The sequence below is a fragment of the Glandiceps talaboti genome, chromosome 3, assembly GCF_964340395.1.
Source record: "Glandiceps talaboti chromosome 3, keGlaTala1.1, whole genome shotgun sequence".
NCBI classification, from domain to species: Eukaryota; Metazoa; Hemichordata; class Enteropneusta; family Spengelidae; genus Glandiceps; species Glandiceps talaboti.
This window is the reverse complement of record NC_135551.1, coordinates 28,027,596-28,048,367: the sequence shown is the minus strand read 5'-3', so window position 1 is coordinate 28,048,367 and position 20,772 is coordinate 28,027,596. Positions and strand designations below refer to the sequence as shown.

The window sequence follows — 20,772 nt, the reverse complement described above, 5'->3', positions numbered from 1 at the left end:
AGAACTAAATATAAGCACATGAATGCTGTGGACAACCATGATATAATATAAAACTGTTGGTGGGTAAACAATGTATGTTGCACAGTAAGACTAAATATTGTACAACCTTTAAAAGACATCTGTGCATGGTTAGTAGATATGAGACAAGTGTCGTGAAAAGACATGCAGTGTAATAAGTGGTGGTAACTTATCAAAGTATAAACACCACATGAGCCCTGGATCCAATAACTCTGTTGATAGAATGCTACATGGTATAACAATTGAAGACAACTGTTAGTGTTACATTATAACATCCACAGATATAAGTAAACTGATAAAAAGTGTCACCTGAACCTACATCAGAGGTGCCTGCTGTTGTATCAGTTGTATTGTTCTTTTCACCAAATTTTGCTATTCTCTGAAGTCTTTCCTTAGCTCACTTCATTCAGGTAAATGCCCTTAAGCTAGTGTTTTCTCAACCATAGCATGTGCTACTACTGAGACTGCTGACGACATGGAAAATGTTTCCATGACTACCTGTGTTCTCCCCAGGGCTTTGTAACCGATTTCTACTGTTCTCAAGAAGTCATAGCTGCAATCCACTTATTTACATAACAATATGTTGTTTTGTTATGCAAATTTTACACAACTCTAAACGGCAAGTGTTGTAGTATCTTTGAAATGGTAACTTACAAGTAAGTTAGTTCAGACTGGTTATAAACAGCGTCATCTATGGTCTAAACATGGAAAGTCTTATGCTATGTTCAGACAGTATATTCTCATTCAGTCAAATTAAATCTGACTCAATGAAATGTTTGATCAGTTAAATAAAAAGTAACTCCATGAAATGTTTGATCACTCTGTAGATGTTAATGCAAAGGTCATTGATTATAAAGAGACAACCAGCAACCTGTAAAACACTTACTAGAAATACACTGTGTCGAGTAACTTGTGAAATACTGACCAGAGATACCAGTAACCTGTCAAACTTTGACTAGACTAAATTTAAATTGAAATGTCTATATTTTGCATCAGCATTTGAGCAATTTTAAAAGTGCCGTTTGATTTCTTCAACCAAACATGCCAAAGAAGTGAAAAAAAAAACTTGAGGAAAAAATGACTGGGTATTTTAGTTTTGAGAGAGCTATACTCAGCATTGACGTAGAAATGTGAACTTTTTAATGCTTAACACCATCTAATATACATCAGGTCTCTGATTGAAATTAATAAATTCTCAACTTTTAATATTAAATTTTTACAGACCCCATGTATTTTCAGTACATTATTGCCTATGTATCAAACCTGTTCCTCAAGTTATGATGTCATCGAACAAACACTGTGTACGAAACGCTAGAAACTGCCAATGCCCAACACTAGAGGGCGCCATGCACCAGAAGGTGTTCTGTGCAAATCAAAGAAAGGGAAACCCCCTGTTTGACTATTTACATGTTTTAAAACTTATTACAAAAAATAAAAAAAAGAAAGGGGATGGGTGTGGCAGTAATTAAGGTGCTCCCTTCAAAGTAAAAGCAATTTAATTAAAGTACATATGGATAATTTCTGTAACTGCCAAGAGTGCATCTACACAAAGGGCACCAACTAATGGCAAGATATATTTGCAGATTTTCTCTTCCCTAGGTGGTAGTGATTTGAAGATATCTTACATGTGTCTGTATATAGAAGTACACAGTTTTTCTATTGTAAATAAACTTAACATTTTAAGTGATAAGAAAGATAATTAAGTTTTGTTGTTACTGATCATTACTGATCTATATATCAGCTTTCTGATATTTTGCAAAAAGTATTTATTTTGACATGTTAAATAGGAGAACATACAGTATATACAGTTTACCATTACCTTTACGAAACGGTGTATCATTCAATACATGAACAAATGCACCTACATCATTACATGCCAGTTACACGCATTGTGTTAAAGGGATGTTTCTACATTAAGCAATGTTATTATAGTAACTGTATTCAGTACTTTTGAAGTTCATTTGTTTATCACTTTCTAGAATGAAACTGAAATGTATAAGTGTTGATTTGAAATGTTACATTTGATAGAATGTTAAAACATTGACAGCAACACAAAGTGACTTTAACCATGGATCTTGGCAGCAATCAGGTAACAACTACCCACCCCCTCACCCCCCCCTCATCCCCCCAGTAACAGGAGATTAATGCCTCCTATATGTAGGATTATGTATTATATTGGAATGCACAAAGAGCACATTACAACTGACGAGAAATATATTCTAAGCAATACTAGATATAGACAATTCTTCCTTTTTTTTAGAACCGAAGTAGGACATGGTGTTACAGTAATAATATTTCCTACCGATGGTATTTTTAGTGTGGTTTCATCCCATAAAATGTAGATGCTTGAAGCTAGCTTGAAGGCCATTCCATTAATATAGTGGGTAGTAATAGGATGTGCTGTAGTGTTTTGATGTACAAAGAATATATTGGAAGTTTTATATGACCATAATATCTTTGTAATTAAGTTTTTAAAGACTTGCTGTACATTTGGATATACTTGATCTATTTTGATATTACTAGCTCTGTATATAACATGTATTGGATTATACTTAGACATGATGAACCTTTGTTTGGTACTAAGTCACTACATGACTTTGTTTGGTACTAAGTCACTACAAGACTTTGTTTGGTACTAAGTCACTACAAGACTTTGTTTGGTACTAAGTCACTACAAGACTTTGTTTGGTACTAAGTCACTACAAGGCTTTGTTTGGTACTAAGTCACTACAAGACTTTGTTTGGTACTAAGTCACTACAAGGCTTTGTTTGGTACTAAGTCACTACAAGGCTTTGTTTGGTACTCAGTCACTACAAGGCTTTGTTTGGTACTAAGTCACTACAAGGCTTTGTTCGGTACTAAGTCACTACAAGGCTTTGTTTGGTACTCAGTCACTACAAGGCTTTGTTTGGTACTAAGTCACTACAAGGCTTTGTTTGGTACTAAGTCACTACAAGGCTTTGTTTGGTACTAAGTCACTAGAAGGCCTTGGTACTAAGTCACTAGAAGGCTTTGTTTGGTACTAAGTCACTACAAGGCTTCATTTGGTGAAAAGAAAGATCATCTAAAAGTATGTTCTAATTTTCACAATTTTAGGTGTTGATCCCTGTCTTGCCTTAATCTGATTCTGACAGCTTGGTATCATAGCTAGTGTTAACATAGTACTATCATTCATTTATTAATCCTCAAAGGATACATAATTTACAGCTTACAACAGAATAAATAAAAATAATATACTCAAAAAAAAACCCTGAAAAATGCGAGTAACAATAAAGACAAGCTACACAAATACAACTTAGCACCGATTTAACAATCTGACGGCTAGCAGGACAAAACTCTTTCTGTATCAAACTTTGGAGCATTTAGGACAACGGTATTTAGTTTGTTCTATAACCATGGTAACAAATATGTATCAAATAGTGTGATCACTTAATCATAAAGGACATATGCAGATTTGACAAGATTTATATATAATATGTCTGTTTACTGACTATAGAGAATAAGATTAACAATAGTAAGATAAGTAGTTTTGGTAAATTTTCACAGGAAAGAAAAACAAGTGTAAGAGCATGAAGAGAGCTGCTAACAAAATGTAAATTGTGTCCAGCCTAAGGTTTTAGACAATGCTCCTCGCTGATGCCTTCAAATAATATTGAATTCACTGCCTTCCATTTACTAGAAAAATAAGTTAGAAAAGGAAAGGTCAGCTTTTCGCTTTTGACTACAACAATATGCAATGAAAAGAAAAGGAGACGTGCGAGATAGATAAATTTTGTGTTAAGATTTGCAAGAAATACATTGGAATGTACATGTAGTTTCAGATTTTGTTGAATTAACTTGAATTAATTTAAATTTTACTTTGAATCAAAAGATATTATCTCTAACTTTAATGTATTTATGTCTTCTGTTCATTCCCAAAAGTTATTGAATATTTGTAAGATAAGTGATGCATAGAATTGGAATATTTGTAACCTATCATTCATGTCATGTATTTCTTGTTTTCTTTCAAAACGAAGAGAAGTTGTTCCACTGTTTTTTTTAAAATCTTAAACTGCATAAATTATGGATAAATAAAAAAAATGCTAGAATCTCATGCATACATTTGTTAGTGTTAAAGTGCTGTAGATATGATGGTTAGGTCTCTGTGTCACATGTGTTTGTGTAGATGTGCGTGTGTGTATGTATGTATGTATGTATGTATGCATGCATGTATGTATGTATGCATAAATGCATGTATGTATGTATGTATGTATGTATGTACGTACGTACGTACGTACGTACGTACGTACGTACGTACGTATGTATGTATGTATGTATGTATGTATGTATGCACATACGTATGTGTGTGTACATTTGTGTATGTACATGTGTGTGTGTGTGTATCTTACTTCAACTAACCTATGTCAAGTCATTGGTGACAACCAAATGTAAAATATGAACTGTCGTATATTGTAATGAAAACACAACAATGTAAGTACTGAAACTTTTATTGCCTTGGATTCAGATCAAATTATTTACATCATATCATTTTTTTTCTCATTTGAACATGGTTTAACAGTTTCAACTACAGTACAAATAACAATAAAAGTTATTTTATGCAACCTGTAAACAACAATTATGTGAACTGTAAACAACAACAAAAAGTACATCATGTGAACTGTAAACAACAACAAAAACTAAATCATGTGAACTGTAATCAACAACAAAAATTACATGTAAACTGCTACTACCTGTGCTCTATTATCACCAGTTGCAGCCAACTCAACCACTTTAATTACAGCTGCAGTGTATTCAGTCCCAATCTGCTACTACGCCCTCTAGTGGCAGTCAGTGAACAGGCTAGAGGTTTTGTAATTACAAGTAACAATACCTCATTACATTGGCACACAGAGTTCCCTCCTTGCTATACATGTATTTACTAACGTGGCATTTTAAAAAAATCACCATGATCTTGGCTCCACTGCTAAGGTAACACTAGAATTTAGCATTGAAACCCACGCCTTTAATGAATATTCACCTCTCACGGGATTTGAAATAATTTATTTTTTTTACCATAACATTCAAGCTGACTTCTTCAATTTTGAATTTGGACTGATATGTTCCTCTCGTCTAGCTAGAGGGTCAGACACTGCTGTCTCACACTACTATTAAACTAAAAATCTACAATGCTTACCCCTACTATTTATGCATTACTTATGCAATACAGTGAAAATGTGTTTTTTCTGTTTGTTTTTCTTTTAAAAAAATGGTTATTTTCCTTGGATACTAACACACATTTCTTGTGTATACTATGTCTCTAGATTAAGTGGAAGACTTTATATAATTGACCTTATGTTTTTTGTACATAGCTACACTAATGAATTGAAGTTTGTCAGGAACTTTGAATTTTTTTCAAGGGTATTGTACACGCTAAAAACTGTACAAAACTTTGTGAAGCTATTCTCACTAATACTACAGCGTGAAATTACAAAACAAGGAAGGTACTAATTTGCTTCTTACAGTGTAACTGGTTTTTTTCTAGTAAGCACAATTTATATCATTCATAATTTCATAATCTATGGAAGTACTCAAATGAATACCAAGTAAAGTTGACCTACCAGCTCCTTGTGTAAGCCACTTGCTGATTGGCTTCTGGTTGTCTGTTCTATTCTAAAAGCTCTAGCACAAAAAAATTGTAACATGTTTCAATTCCATGCTAAGTTAACAGACCTGTCAATGTAACGATTTTGAAAAAAAAATATAAAAAAATATCTTTTACAGTTTTGTGTTAGCATACTTTATATATCAGATAAAAATATTTGGTATACAAAACTTGCAGGCACATTGCACTCTTAATAATTATCTTAACATAGAAATTTGAAAACATAATAGTTTTTATAGCTCTAAGCTGATATACAACCAAACCTCAACTTTCTGTCTCATACATCACCTATTTTCTCTCAAGACTAAAATTATTGAGAAAAGCAGTTGACTATAACATAAAATGAAAATACAAAATATAAATAGTTGGTCCCAAATGTCAGAGCAACAAAGATGTCTCTGTATAGCACCCAGTGTAAAATATAATAAAACAAGTCTTCATAGGAGACACCTCCTCTCATATACTTTACTTCTATGTGATAAATGGAGACATGATTTTAAAAAAAATGGGCAGCAACAAAATAAATACTAAAAAAAAATGGTGGCAACAAATAAATACGACAAAGTGTCTGTGATAATGCAGGAGATTGCTGAATTTGGTAATTGAACATGAAGATCCAAGTCAAGGCATGTCACTTGTAAACATGATTTAAAAGAGTCTGTGACAGGCAGCAATTGGCTTGAACCTGAAGGTCAAGGTCAAGGCCAAAAGGTCAGGGTTTCAAAAGATGGCTTGCACCTGATACTATGGGGCAGAAACTTAAATGGAGTCTATAGTATGTATTAACATTTTTGAGTTATGTGGTAAATATTGACTTTTAACTATAAATACGGCTGCCATTTGGTGAAATTTGCATGTATCAACAAAATGATATCATATATCCCATATGATGTGTCACCTTTGTGCCAGGTTTGAAAGAAATTGAATATTGCATATCTGATAAATGACATATTGCGGACGGACGGATGGACAGACAGACACACTGAGCCCATTGCAATAGTCCCTCTTTGGGGGACTAATAATTTATAACTATACAATACAAAGATATGCATAATATGGCACACAAAAGGTATTACACTACATGTACACACAAATATATATTACAGTTAAATAAACACTACAACAAAGTCTCTATTTTACAAAAATAAAATGTCCTACAAACACAGCTTTTTTTCTTAACTTTTCAAGCTGCAGCAAATTTTGAAAATAGTATTACTGAGAATACAAGCAAATTAAATAATGCACAAAAAAAGTAATATATAAGGTTTCCATTTCTGTGAGCTTCATGTATACATTGCATTCCAAACAAAAATACATAACGCATGAATATAGCTATTTCACAATTATCTTCACTTTCTACTAATACATTGCTATGGCTATAATGCAAGTCAAACACAACTAAGCATTTGGCCTCCCCTATAACAGCTATTTCTACAACACAACACAACACAACACTAAATTGTACAGTAAACAAAAAGAAAGTAGTATGATTCAAAAATAATGTTGCATTCATTTAATGTATGTATATCGTTATATACAGATTATCACATTACTGTACTGTGACTGCTTCAGTCTCTTTTTTCTTTTTTTAAAAATATTTTTCTTTTCTTTAAAAATAAACCAGAAATACATCACATTACAAGACTTAGGGGAAAAAAGAAAAAAGAAGGGAAATACAAAAAAAAAAGATGACTTGCATTCTAAAATATTTTCACTAGTTTCATATTCATTTTGCACAAATTGATGCAAGGGTAGCCACTTCATTTATCTTCAGTCCAAACAAACAAACAAACAAACAAACAAACAAACAAACAAACAAACAAACAAACAAGGTATTTAGCTACTCATATATCTAGGACCATATATTCAACTTTACAGCACAAAAAAGGTGCCAATTTTAAAGTGATAGCTTTAGAACCATAAATTCTCATATGAAACCATAATATATAGAGTACATCATCTTTTTACAAAATATATCAAATACTTTACAATGATTGTATAAAAAATAATTAGTTAGATAATTAATTAAAAAGTAATAATTATCAGGAAACTCATAATATGTATTGATATTATAGAAACAACTGTCAATTATGTATCGAACCAAACTAATACTCTTTCTTTATGTACAAAGTATAGTTACTTCAGACTGAAATCTACAAATTGTCAATTATCATTTAACAATTAATTAAATGGAAACAAATTACCAAGGTAACAGAACAGCTCAGTAGATACAAATTGACATTTCTATTAACCAGAGCTTCTTAACCTTTGCCCTTTGACATGAATGGTTCGTTGATCATTAATACTTAATCTAATGATTCTTTTGACAAAAAATAGTAAATTGTTGTGTACTACATTCAATCTCCTTTTATAAGACATTCTGAAAGAAATGTTAATCTTCAGGTATTTGACAGTCTTGAAAGCCATGGCTTAAAATTCCTTTGAAATAGTTACACCATTTGTAGAGTGATGTATAACCACAATTCTTCTATTTCATTCACTGTAATCATGCATTCATGTTCATATACCAATATGCCGTAATAATTCAAGACTTCCAGCTATGTTTACATTTCAGATGGTCAGATATTTTTTCTTCATCCAGATCTTGCATCTTAGCTTATCTTCTTATGCTTAAAGCTGTACTAGCTGCAACTGGAATATTTTCCTATAGCTGTGTTGTTAGATATATAATGACATAATCATAACATTATACACCCTGCAGTTTTGAATAACCTGTGGGTAAACATATCTGTATGGCACCACACATAGTATGGTGCAATATATCCAATCAAATTGATTTTTGGGTTCGCACCCAAAAATCAGCACCCCAATGAATCATGATATCAACTTATTACTATACTACTTATAGATAAAATAGACATCTAATTGGCATGTACAATTATCTAATTATTGGTATTCTAACAATTTTCTAGGAATACATCATTGGTTTTCTGATTGCAAAAATAATACCTCAGTTACAGCTAGAGCAGAGTAAACAAATGGTCAAATACATTCTGTTTTATGTACAAGATTATAGTATATATTAATAACATTCAGTATGTACAATTTATTTGTTTCTTCATCTATAGATCTCTATTAGTAATATCGATCTTCATCCTCTGATACTAATAGAAATGATCCATCCATATAGTCTGAGTCATCAGGTCTAGCACGAGAACGTCTAACTGATCTGTAGGAACAAAAACAAAACAGACAATAATAACGATTTAGTAGTGAAAATTTCTACTCACAGCATCAAAAAAAATGCTGTCCATGAACAGTTATTCTCCCAATAATAATCATATTTGAAATGGGAAGTAAACCTCACAAGATGTAATGTATACTATAATGCGACATTTTCATTGATGTGTGTTAGCCTTCTTTGAACAATGATAAGCACTATGATAAATGAAAGCAACTGCTACAGAATAACTCACAGTTAAAATGTCATAGCTCAAAATAACTGTTTCATCTTGATGAGAATATGAATATTGGGGAAAAAATATAGACGGATTTTTTCTAATGGATACTGTTTTCTGATATTATTTTATTTCTGTATGTTATTTTTGTATGGTTTACCATGCTTGCTAAGGCATGTTGTTATGCAATGAAGATTGATATGATGTACACAGCCAAAGATATGTCATAATATTAAAGGAAAACCTGTTATTGATGCAGAATACACTATACTGCAGTCATATGTTATACCTGAATATGGACCATCAAACCATTTGCTGTATACATGTTTGAAACATATCACTATCTCCTAGACTTATTTCTCTCTCTCTATCAATAAACAAGGTATTAACCATTCTGTTTAAGATAACAGGTAACACTACCAAATGTATAAAGAATGCTTTAAATTATCACTGACAATATACAGAGTAGAACCCAACACATAACAGTATCAAATGTAAAGGAATGCTTTATCACTGACAATGAATACATGACATGGATTAGCTACATAGATTCTATTGGTAACATAAACAACAACAATAACAGTCAGCAATATCTTATTTGACACATCCCATCTGGCTATTGGGAAAATGTCAGAAACAATTCTAATATGGCCACAGGAAAATATGCAAATTTCATACATAATTAACACATGAGTTTGAGCAGCATATCAAGATTATCAGGTCTTGCACATGTTCATGATAATTTAAAATGTGTGAAAGGCAAAATAATCCAAATCTGATCTCACAGAGGGATTGATTTGTGTTGTTTACCATACTTCTAATCTATTGTGTTTTGTCATTTGAATCAATTCTCATTTGTATTATGTTACCCACTATGGGCACTACCAAAAGATGCAGACAAAAACAGGTAATGTGAAATATGGTCTATAAAACATATCAAACCATCTAGAAATTCAGATTTTATCTTGATGTGAAAGGTAGATGTTTTTAAACAAAAAACATTCTTCAAAGGTTACCATGGTGATCACGTATGTATCTGAGACAAAAAGCAAGATGTAAAGTGGTCAGTATTAGAGAGAGAAAGAGAAAAGATAACAGAGGAGAATCAGATTGAACGTGTAGAGAGAGATAAGAGAATTAGTTTGATGATGACGATGACGATGATGATGATGATGATGATGATGATGATGATGAAGATGATGACGACGACGATGATGACGATGATGATGATAGTGAGGAAATTTATGGCAATGAAACAAAGACTGTTAATATGATAGTTAAATTAACACCAAACAGATGTAACTCTAATCTATTCCTCAAATACATTTCTATTCCGAAGTCAATCTTAGGAGATTAAATTTAGCATAGAAACTGTATTTTTGGAACAGATTACTGCTACCAGTAGTGATTACTCCTACAAAGAAAGAAATCACACACTTACTTTTAGTACTAATCAGTTGAACTCTGAATAATTATAGATGGGACAACATAATTATTTAATTCCATGATTATGTAAAAATATTTCTAACATAAATAATTTGGATAAAAATGAATTTTAAAAAAAATATTTCAGTTGATGATTTAAACTGTTGTTTCCCACTCTATCACCAGAGGCTGAGGTGAAGCTTCTAAGAGAATAGGTTGTTTTTCTTTTTCATCAACTGCATCGATAGCAGTCTCAGTCCTGTGTTAAGAGAGTGTCAGAAGAGAGAAAGTGAAATGAAGTAGAAAATGTGATCAAGACAGAACAAGTTTAGTTTCCATAGAAGACACAGTTCCCTCAAATACTTCATTTCCATTTGACTGATTGTGACATGATTTCGAAGAAATTAGTAGCAACAAATCAAATGATGGGCAAAGTGTCTGTGATATGCAGGAAATGGCTTCATTTTGGCCCTAAAGGTCAAGGGGTTCAAGGTCTTAAAAGAAAGTTTGTACCCGATAGTATGAGGTAGATACTTGAATGGAGTCTCTATGTATAACAGTTTTTGAGTTATGTAGTAACTATTGATTTTTAACCGCAAACATGGCTGCCATTCGGTCACATTTGCATATGTTGCAAAACAAAGAGACGTGCATATAATGTCCTATGATATGACATGTCATCTTTGTGCCAGGTTTGAAAGAAATTGGATATTACATGTCTGAGAAATCATGATGTATGACAGATGGATTGACACACAAACGGACAGATGGACTAGTCCATTGATTGAAATAGTCTTCCATTCAGGGACTAAAAAGAAACATTACCGTTAAAAAGACGGTCGTGGTTTGCAGTTGATTTGGAACAACATTAGACTAAGTATGACCTTCTGTCTATAATAACTATCTGGTATTGGAAATTTCCAATTCTAACCATGATAACGGGGTATTAAGTATAAAAATCTGGATTATTGATAAGTGGGAGATAGTACGTGTCACTTTTAAAACCATTACATTATCTAAGGATAGTTAATAATAAATCAATCAATAAATCAATCGATCGATCAATCAATTACATGCTCACTGCAGCCTGTGGTTATAGTAAGTTGGTAGTTAATTAGTAGAAGTAAGTTTAGCAATCATTATCAGGCAAATTACCATGCTCTATTTACTATGCTTTGCTTTTAAAAGGAAAATGGAGAACATTATAATTTACAAGCATCCTGTATATTATTTTAGTACCAAAACACAAACAGTTAAAATATCAAACTTATTTGCTTAATGTAAACTCTTGTCAATGACTATCATAAGCTACCCAATAAACTCTCACCGGCTATTTAGACATAGTATATATTCAATGTTTTCATAATTATATATTAAACAGCTCTTTCTGCTTTGAAAGACATAGCTTCCAACACAACATGTATTGTGCTGTTAATTGATGTCTGAAATATGGTCCTACAATCTTATCAGAAAAAGGTAGCCCTTCTTACACAAAAGTCAAAAGTCATTCATTTAACAAATCTAAATTTAAAACTTTCAATATCAAACGTTGGGGATATATGAGACAAAATGTGTATTTTTAGGACAAATATGGCAACCATTTTTTCATAATTCACACAAAATTAAATGATGTGCATATACACCCTATAGTGTTGGATGACACTTGTGCCAGGTTTGGTGGAGTGGTTTTGAGTCATGGCTGTCAGAGATATGGCTGTCCTCAGACTGACAGACACACAGATGGACTGATGGACAGAAAGTGGTCATAGCCCCTCTGAGTTGTACCCGTTGGTAGGTTTATAATTTCACTTTAAAAACTGACATACATCCCATGGCATGACTGACATCATATTTCTGGTAAGAGTTCATCTGGTGGCAAATACTCATTAGATATACTTTATGAAAAATAGTTTACTTTGCAAAGACAAGAAGAAAGAAAATATGAGTTAATTGTGAAAGAAACGATGCAGAATATAGAAAGAGAATCAAAAGTACATTCTCAGTTTTGATTAGAATATTGTTAGTATTAATGATATTATTACTGATACAATGTTATATCCACTGATAAGTATGATAACATGACACATTACACATATATCTTAACAAACACCTTCGATTTTTTTGGTTTTCAACCATAATCATGTGTATGTTAAAATCACATACCTGAAGGCATTACTAATCTTTCTCTCAACAAGATCCTTGTGTTTATACAGTACATATGCTAAGACCACCAACAGAGCTATAAAACCAGCTATACCAATTACCAGTCCTGCTATACCAGCAGGTTCCATGCCTGTACGGATAAGAAAGAAATGAGAATGACACACAGTACTGAATATAATATAATATATTGTACGGATAAATAAGAATCAAAAGAATGTCACACAGTACTGAATATAAGTCATAACTTGAGTCAAATTTCTCAAGTAAGGCAAGGGTGTATGTTAATTGTTTTGATTTTTCATGTCATTCTTCTGAACCCTCACTTGTAAATAATGAAGATTCCCTTACCTCTTGGTCTTGGTGTTCCACACTTCACACCATTTCTTCTCAGATGACTTTGTTCTTCTTTTGATAAATAAGTTCTCATACATTGAAGTGTGTTATTAGGTAATGAATGAAGGACCTGTAATGAGATAAATATATCCAATGTATTAACATGTCTTCATGAAGACTCATAACTCCCCCCCCACCCCCACCCCCATACTTTACTTCTAGGTGCATGGCTGAATGCATGATTGGCTTAATTCCAAACTTTGTATAATTTAAATGATGGTGCAGAGGCTAAAATGATTTCTACACTTCTTACCTGAGAACTGTCATTATATTGTGTAAATTTGTCCTTAGCAATGGTGTCACACAGTGTTCCTATAAAGTTCCCATCAACTACCACTGGCATACAACCAACCATTGGGTTAGATTGAATGCTGGGTAATAAAAGGTCAGAGGTCATTTCAAACCATACGGGTGATTTCACTTTACTCAAATCACTGTTGACGCAAGAAAAGAGATGTTGAATTCATAATGATGAACCTTCTGAATTTCACACACAGCATCAGATCATATTACATTCAACAATTATACATGTCCAGATCAAATGGAACATTTAAATCGACTAGTCCAACAATCTTCTGAATTTCACACACAGCATCAGATCACATTACATTCAACAATTATACATGTCCAGATCAAATGGAACATTAAAATCGACTAGTCCAACAATCTTCTGAATTTCACACACAGCATCAGATCATATTACATTCAATAGTTATACATGTCCAGATCAAATGGAACATTTAAATCGACTAGTCCAACAATTTGCTACCAAAAGTAACAGTTTTTAGACCTAACTAAGATAACAACCCTTGAATTGCTATGATATATTCATCATCCAGACATCCCTAGAAACATCGCTATCAAATTACAAATTTGTCCTGTATTTTAAAAAGTTCACATTTTACTGACTGAAAATAACCTTATTTTTACCCCACTTGTACACTCTGGTGCAATTGATTTGAACAATTTCCAATCTCGACACCCAGATGTATGATACCTATCAAATAACTGTACAGTTTTAGAAGTTTGAAATAACTGCATAAATTATTCACATGCACCCATAAAGATAAACAGACAGGCTTTTCCCATGCCAATACAAATACTGAACCTTTGTTCAGTTGTTACTTACCTTGGTAAAAATTTGGCATAATTTTCTATGTTATCAACTGCCGCAGACTCTGACTTGATAATGTCCCATGCACCATTGTTGGCACATGCTATTTCCATGGCAGTTTGTTTAGTGTCTTCAACATTGCCTGCATTGCCATATAAATATACAAACACAGTTGTATTCAGTTTCTGACTGAATGCCTCAAAGAGTTCAATAAGATCTACATCAAGGATATCGTCGGTAAGAATCACCATTACTGGTAAACAATTCTGTGAATTCTCAGTCAAGACATAGAAAGCTTCTTGTAATGTTTCTTCTAGTGTTCTTGTTTCTCTAGTGTAACTTATCTCTTGGATGAAATTGAGAAAATCTTGCTCATTTTTCTGTGTAAAAAACTCCATTTGGTTGTCATGGTGACTGCCTCCAGTAGTTACCATGCCAACCTTATCTGTTGGTGTCATTTCCTTGGTGAGAGTGTGTATGGTTGTCTTCATCAGATTGAGAGTGGTGAAATCTGTGTTCTGAATCACAATCATGACATCCCTTGGACTGAATCTAGAATTGATGTCAGTCTGTGCAAACAAGATTAAATGACAGAACAAGAATGATTAGTATAATATATTATTCATATACCACTACTTTTTTTGTATATACAATGCAAATGTGAACAATCCCTTATGGAAATGGTCTATAGTATTCCTAAAAGATTATTCCTATAAGATCTTATAGTATTTTGGCCCCTTTCTTAATGGAATACTTTACAATTCCTATAGGAATTAGAATCTTTTAGGACAGTCCTATAGGAATGATCAGTCCTATAGGAATCATATAGGAATCATATAGGTCTTATAGGAATCCTATAAGAATACTATAGACCATGGGATGGTTAGCCATACCAGGCAGACTAACAAGAAAGCCCAGTTGGCAATTAAATCAAGTGGTTCACTGTAGTTCAGTAAAGGGGTAAAACCAGATATACAGATGAAAAAGATAAATTTGGTCAAGATTGTTGAACAACACTGAAAGTCAGACTTGTAAAACATAAAATAAAGACTGTGTCAAAGATTAGAATAAGGACTGTAAACAAGTAGAGTCAGCTGGCATACACACTTTATGAATTTGAATAAGGACTGGCAAGAATGACTCTTCGGATCCTCATTTTTTTTCCCTCTATGTGGCACTTTGTTTATACTCAATATTACGAACAAACAGTGTCCATTATACAGCCCTGTGAACCATACCTCTTTTTGGATTCGTAAGATCCTCTCGTCTCTTTTCTTTGAATCACACAGGTTTAAGTCTTTTCCAAAGACAACATCTGGGAAAACTCTTGTGCATGTCGTTTCCAGTTTATCACCAATGAAATAATGATATGCTACCTGGGCATAACTGTTCCAACTTGTGACAAAACTCTCTGACAAACAGAGTGTGGTAAACAAGGGATTTTCTGGAGCAAGGTTTTTCATATCATCGTCAAGTTCATCACTGTCTTCAACAGAAAGTAAAACTGTTGAGTCTCCAAGTATATACTTGGGGTATGTGACTTCTGGTCGCACTGTTTTCTCTGGTGGGCTGCTATGACAGACTTCATGAACTTCGTCATCAAATGGGCAAGACACAATTTCTGGTGTAATGATACTTTGATAGTTACTGTGTGCTAAGTCTGTAAGTCTACGCAATGCATCTTCGGTGTATTGTTGCAATTGTTTAGCATTAGTGATGACTTGACGTGTACACTTAGCATCTCCTGTTCTCAATTCCTCTATTTGGATTTCACTTAGCTGTACTGAAGGACATCGTCTTGAACCACCCATCATGGAATCATAAATCTGGCAAAATAATTAAGATGAAAGTTTGACAAGAGATGCATAATATATGTTGAACAGCTAAAAGAAAATGCATCAACAGATGAGCCATTATGACTTTTATTGAAGACAGACTGTGAGAGACGGCAACAGAGAGAGAGAGAGAGAGAGAGAGAGAGAGAGAGAGAGAGAGAGAGAGAGAGAGAGAGAGAGAGAGAGAGAGAGAGAGAGAGAGAGAGAGAGAGAGAGAGAGAGAGAGAGAGAGAGCGAGCGAGCGAGCGAGCGAGAGAGAGAGAGAGAGAGAGAGAGAGAGAGAGAGAGAGAGAGAGAGAGAGAGAGAGAGAGAGAGAGAGAGAGAGAGAGAGAGAGAGAGAGAGAGAGAGAGAGAGAGAGAGAGAGAGAGAGAGAGAGAGAGAGAGAGAGAGAGAGAGAGAGAGAGAGAGAGAGAGAGAGAGAGAGAGAGAGATATTAAACAGTAGATGGCAGGGACAGGGTGTGTGCGTGCATGTGTGTGTGTGAGTTTTGTGAGCTTGCCTAACATTTGGTTAGCAAAACACATTCCTTTTAATATACCGAAAATAAAGGCACAAACTTTTTGTCTGACAATTAAAAAACAACTACAATTATTTCTGAGTCTATATGTTTGGTTTTCTTACCTCTTTAGCATCATGGAAGCTGTTCAAGGTTTTTTCCATAATGTCGACACACACGACTCCTAATAAGGTGAGATGTTTACTTTGTGTGTTATAGACAGGTAGACAGCCAGACAGAATGGAACCAAGACCATACCTGGTATGTAACAATGTCGATATTATATACAAGTATTAGTATAGCACACTGACAGGGTTTCATTGTGTTGTGAATTTTAATATTTATATTTGTTGATTGTTTATGGTTTTGTATAATTACAAATAAAAGAATTGACACATACATCATCAGCGATTTACACCCTATAGAAGTTTTACCATATACACATACATATGAAATAATCTTAGTTTTTGATTGTAAGATACAGTTGATAGTGTCAATCCTATAGACAACATTGCTAGATTATGGTTACCAACAGGTCTACATCTCAGTTAAAGTAACCATGGCATTTTTATACACAGTAGATGAAGTTGACTTGGTCGTTCACTCATGGGATAAGATGTTTTTACACATGCTCAGACAACTTCAAATACAAACTAAACAATTATAGAGGTGCCATTCACAGTGGGGGGATAAAACCTAGAAGTAGTCAAGTTACCATGTTGATTTTCAGTTGGGAAATGAACAATTTCAGTTTGCAGTCATTAAAATCATCAAGTTCATGTATAGTTTTTTTCATCAGATGTCTTTTTCTACTACACTGTAAAAGAATGCTTTATCACTTTTTAATGTGATTGGCTAAAGGATCCTGCTGTGTTGTGTGTTTGTTGTGTCTCAGTCATTGTTAGGCAAGAGTTGAAATATGTCTATCTTTGTGTCAAAAACATCATGTCGGTACCATGACTGAAACACCAAGGCAACTTCATTTCTCCTGTAAATTGAGAGTAAATTTCAACTATTACAATATGATTTTGGTATTAAAACATATTTAACAAAGAAATAACATGATACTGTATCCTATTTATCACGGTACAATGAATTGAGACAAACAATATTATCAACTAAGTTTTGTAAACTCACCTATCTTCATAGACTTCTGACCAAATCACATCAGTTGTAGGTTCATTACTGTTAAAATAATTGTAGTAATCACTAATATGAGCCCAAATATCATAAACTGTTTTAAAGTGTGTCCAGATCCCTTTATTCTGACACGCTAATTGCCAGCTGTTTGTTTGATCGGCAAGTGGTCCAATACTATAGGTAAAAACTCTAAAACGATCAATTCTCTTGATGATGTTCTGTAAATCCTGTAATAACTTATCTGGTAGAATGCTGTCTGTCAGAAATAACACTGCTTCCACACATCTTGATGCATTTCCACCATTCATTCCATATTCCCATGATGTTTTAGCCGTTTGAAATGAACCAATCACATTGCGACTATTCGTGGTGTTCAGATTTCTGGCTAATTTGATCATCTCTTGTCTGACTTGATTGGTTGTTTTTACCATTCCTCTGTAGAGTGCCTTACCGCTATTGATAATGTTAGCAAAGTCATATCTAGTCAAAGTGTTAACAAGACTAATGATAGCTTCTTGCATCAATGGCAGCTGATCTTTATTGTTTGGATCCACAATTATAATGACATCTTTTGGACTGGATGCTGCACTTGGAAACCACTGGATGGTGTAAAGAAAAATTAGTCTTATGATTAGAAAAAGTTCATCTTATTTACAAAGTTGTCTTTAAACGAAAACTCAAGACACGACTCATGTCTGTCAGATAATTTCATTTTATGACAAAGAATTGTCAACTTTGTATCAGTAGTTTGTGATATCTGTGTATATTTGTATCTTCAGTGTATTTTTGCATCTAGTGGAGTCATGATGGTCAAATGGTTAGGATGGCCGGCTTGGAATCTGCACGTTGCAGGTTCAAGCCATTTGTTTCTCAGTGGCTAAAGTCCTTGGGCAAGATTTGAACCATGACTGTGCCTCAGTCAACCCAGCTGTATAATTGGGGATCTGGTAGGATAGAGGTTGCAATGTGAATGCTTTAATCCTATGTGCTTATAAAGGCTGCAATGGATTGTATGCTTCCCGGGGAGTTGAGGAAGTATAAGGGGCCATTGAGCCGATATAGATCCGTGTCAAGGGGTAATAATTGTAAAGCGATTTGAGCACAAAGTGTGAAAATGATGTATAAAACCAACATTATCATTATTACCGGTATATGTATTGGTTCATTTTTTTAGTATTTTACAGCCCCTCTGAGCAAGTTTAATTGATATATTGGCACTTTATAAATAATTTTATCATTATTATTCTCCAGACAAACTACTCAGCACAGATCCTACCAACAGAGTTTGTGAAAACACAGCTGCAGAGAACACTTCAAGCACTCATGCCAATACTCCAGGTACGCCACACTTGCACTCACGCATCATGGAGGGAGTTCTGTCATAGAGTGACACACTTTATAACTAAATACCATATACTTACAGTTCTAAATGGTGCTTCTGAGCCTTTCAAGGAACACTCCTCCTCTGTGTCTTCTATTCCTGGATAGATTCTAAGAAACCTATCCCTTTGGTCTCCATAAAACTGCCACTGTATATCTCTATTGTCACCAACAAAGGTCTGCCAGTGTTCATCCAAGCTATTGGACATACATACTGATGTGTAAAGTTCCTACACATTAAAAACATATGAAATGAAAATGTAGTCAGAAAATATGAATTCATTTTCTAAAGAAAAATGGCAAGGAAAGATACATCCAATAACCTTTCTGTCAGTAAATAACAAGAACACACTATGTAGAATTTCCTTTTTACAAGTCAATAGTGGAATCTTTCAAAATTATGCCTTTTCATTTTTCAAAGCCAAATAATAAAAGAACTATGGCTGCCTTTTTTATTACATCAATGAAATAATACCTTATTCAATCGAAAATCTTCCAGTGTTGCATTCTGGGATAACATCTGTTCCATGGCCCGAGTCAAATGCAATGTTGCTGTTTCCATGGTAACTTGTCTTCCAAATTCTTTCTCAAAATCCAAGTTTGGTGGAAGAAATCTACATGTGTCATAAATATCCTTAGAAAAAAAACAATCTTCAGTGTTGAAGGAAATCTGAAAGTATTAGAAAACAAGAATTTGATTTACTTATATTTGTATTATAATTAGCATGGTTTATGTAAGATACAGTACTGTAGAGGTTTTGCTACGTCACTCTCGGTCCTACGCTAGAACTGCTACAGATATATCTATCATGTGTAGGCTCACATCAAAAATGTGTTCAGGATCCTGAACATATATTCAAACTATTTTTTTGTAGACAATATCCCTCACCTCTTTGAAAGTCAAGCATATTCTATGTCATAGTCTATTACTGTGTCACTCTTGATTGGATTAATGCTTCTTTGATGTTATTTTCAAGTGGAAATCGTACTATATTCTTGATGTTACAGCTAATTTTCAAATTCGGTGGACATGTTGACTAATATACCGGTACCTGATAATTAATTTCAGCTCTTCTAGCAACTGCCTTTACAGCATTCTCAGCAAAGTCTCTCAATTCTCTGGCTGTTCTACTAATTGGTCTGTCACACTGGGATTCTTTAGGTCTCAATTCCAGTAAGTCAAATTCACTGAAGAGTCTTATTGGACATCCTCTTGTAGTAGATGTAACCATGTCGGACAGTACCTGAATTAACAAGATATTTATACGCTGTAATAATAGCCACATCACACATACTGTGCATTGTTTTGAACTTTAGTGTACTTAAACAGTGGGTTTTGACAGGAGTGATTTATAACATGCTGGATAGCTTAACACTAAAATGTAATAATTGATTGGATGACTCTAAAAATCACTTTTTTTGAACCTAATGTATGCTTCGCTTTCCATTCAACAATTTCCCAACTACACATCCTTTGTAATGTTTTCACCGATTACCAAGGCAATCAGTCCAGCTGTTTTTGACTTTAAGTCATTCACAGACACACACAGATACAGACACAGACACACAGAGATAGATACACACAGAGACAGAGACTGCTTAGAGACAGACACAGACACAGACATGTACAGACAGACAGACAGACAGACAGACAGACAGACAGACAGACAGACAGACAGACAGACAGACAGACAGACAGACAGACAGACAGACAGACAGACAGACAGACACACACACACACACAC

At 33.9% G+C, this 20,772-nt stretch overlaps 1 protein-coding gene across 1 annotated transcript; it reads right to left on the bottom strand.

Moving 5' to 3' along the window:
* Positions 1–8,756: 8,756 nt before the first annotated feature.
* LOC144433343 (uncharacterized) lies at positions 8,757–20,259 on the bottom strand. Its single transcript, XM_078121648.1, has 11 exons — positions 20,080–20,259; positions 19,503–19,697; positions 19,069–19,257; positions 17,645–18,246; positions 16,633–16,765; positions 15,413–16,000; positions 14,190–14,743; positions 13,314–13,494; positions 13,016–13,130; positions 12,668–12,797; positions 8,757–8,850 (listed from the first exon to the last, which is right to left on the bottom strand). Exons 1-11 carry the CDS (start codon positions 20,257–20,259, stop codon positions 8,757–8,759), a joined length of 2,961 nt encoding a protein of 986 aa, XP_077977774.1.
* Between the last annotated feature and the right edge of the window lie 513 nt (positions 20,260–20,772).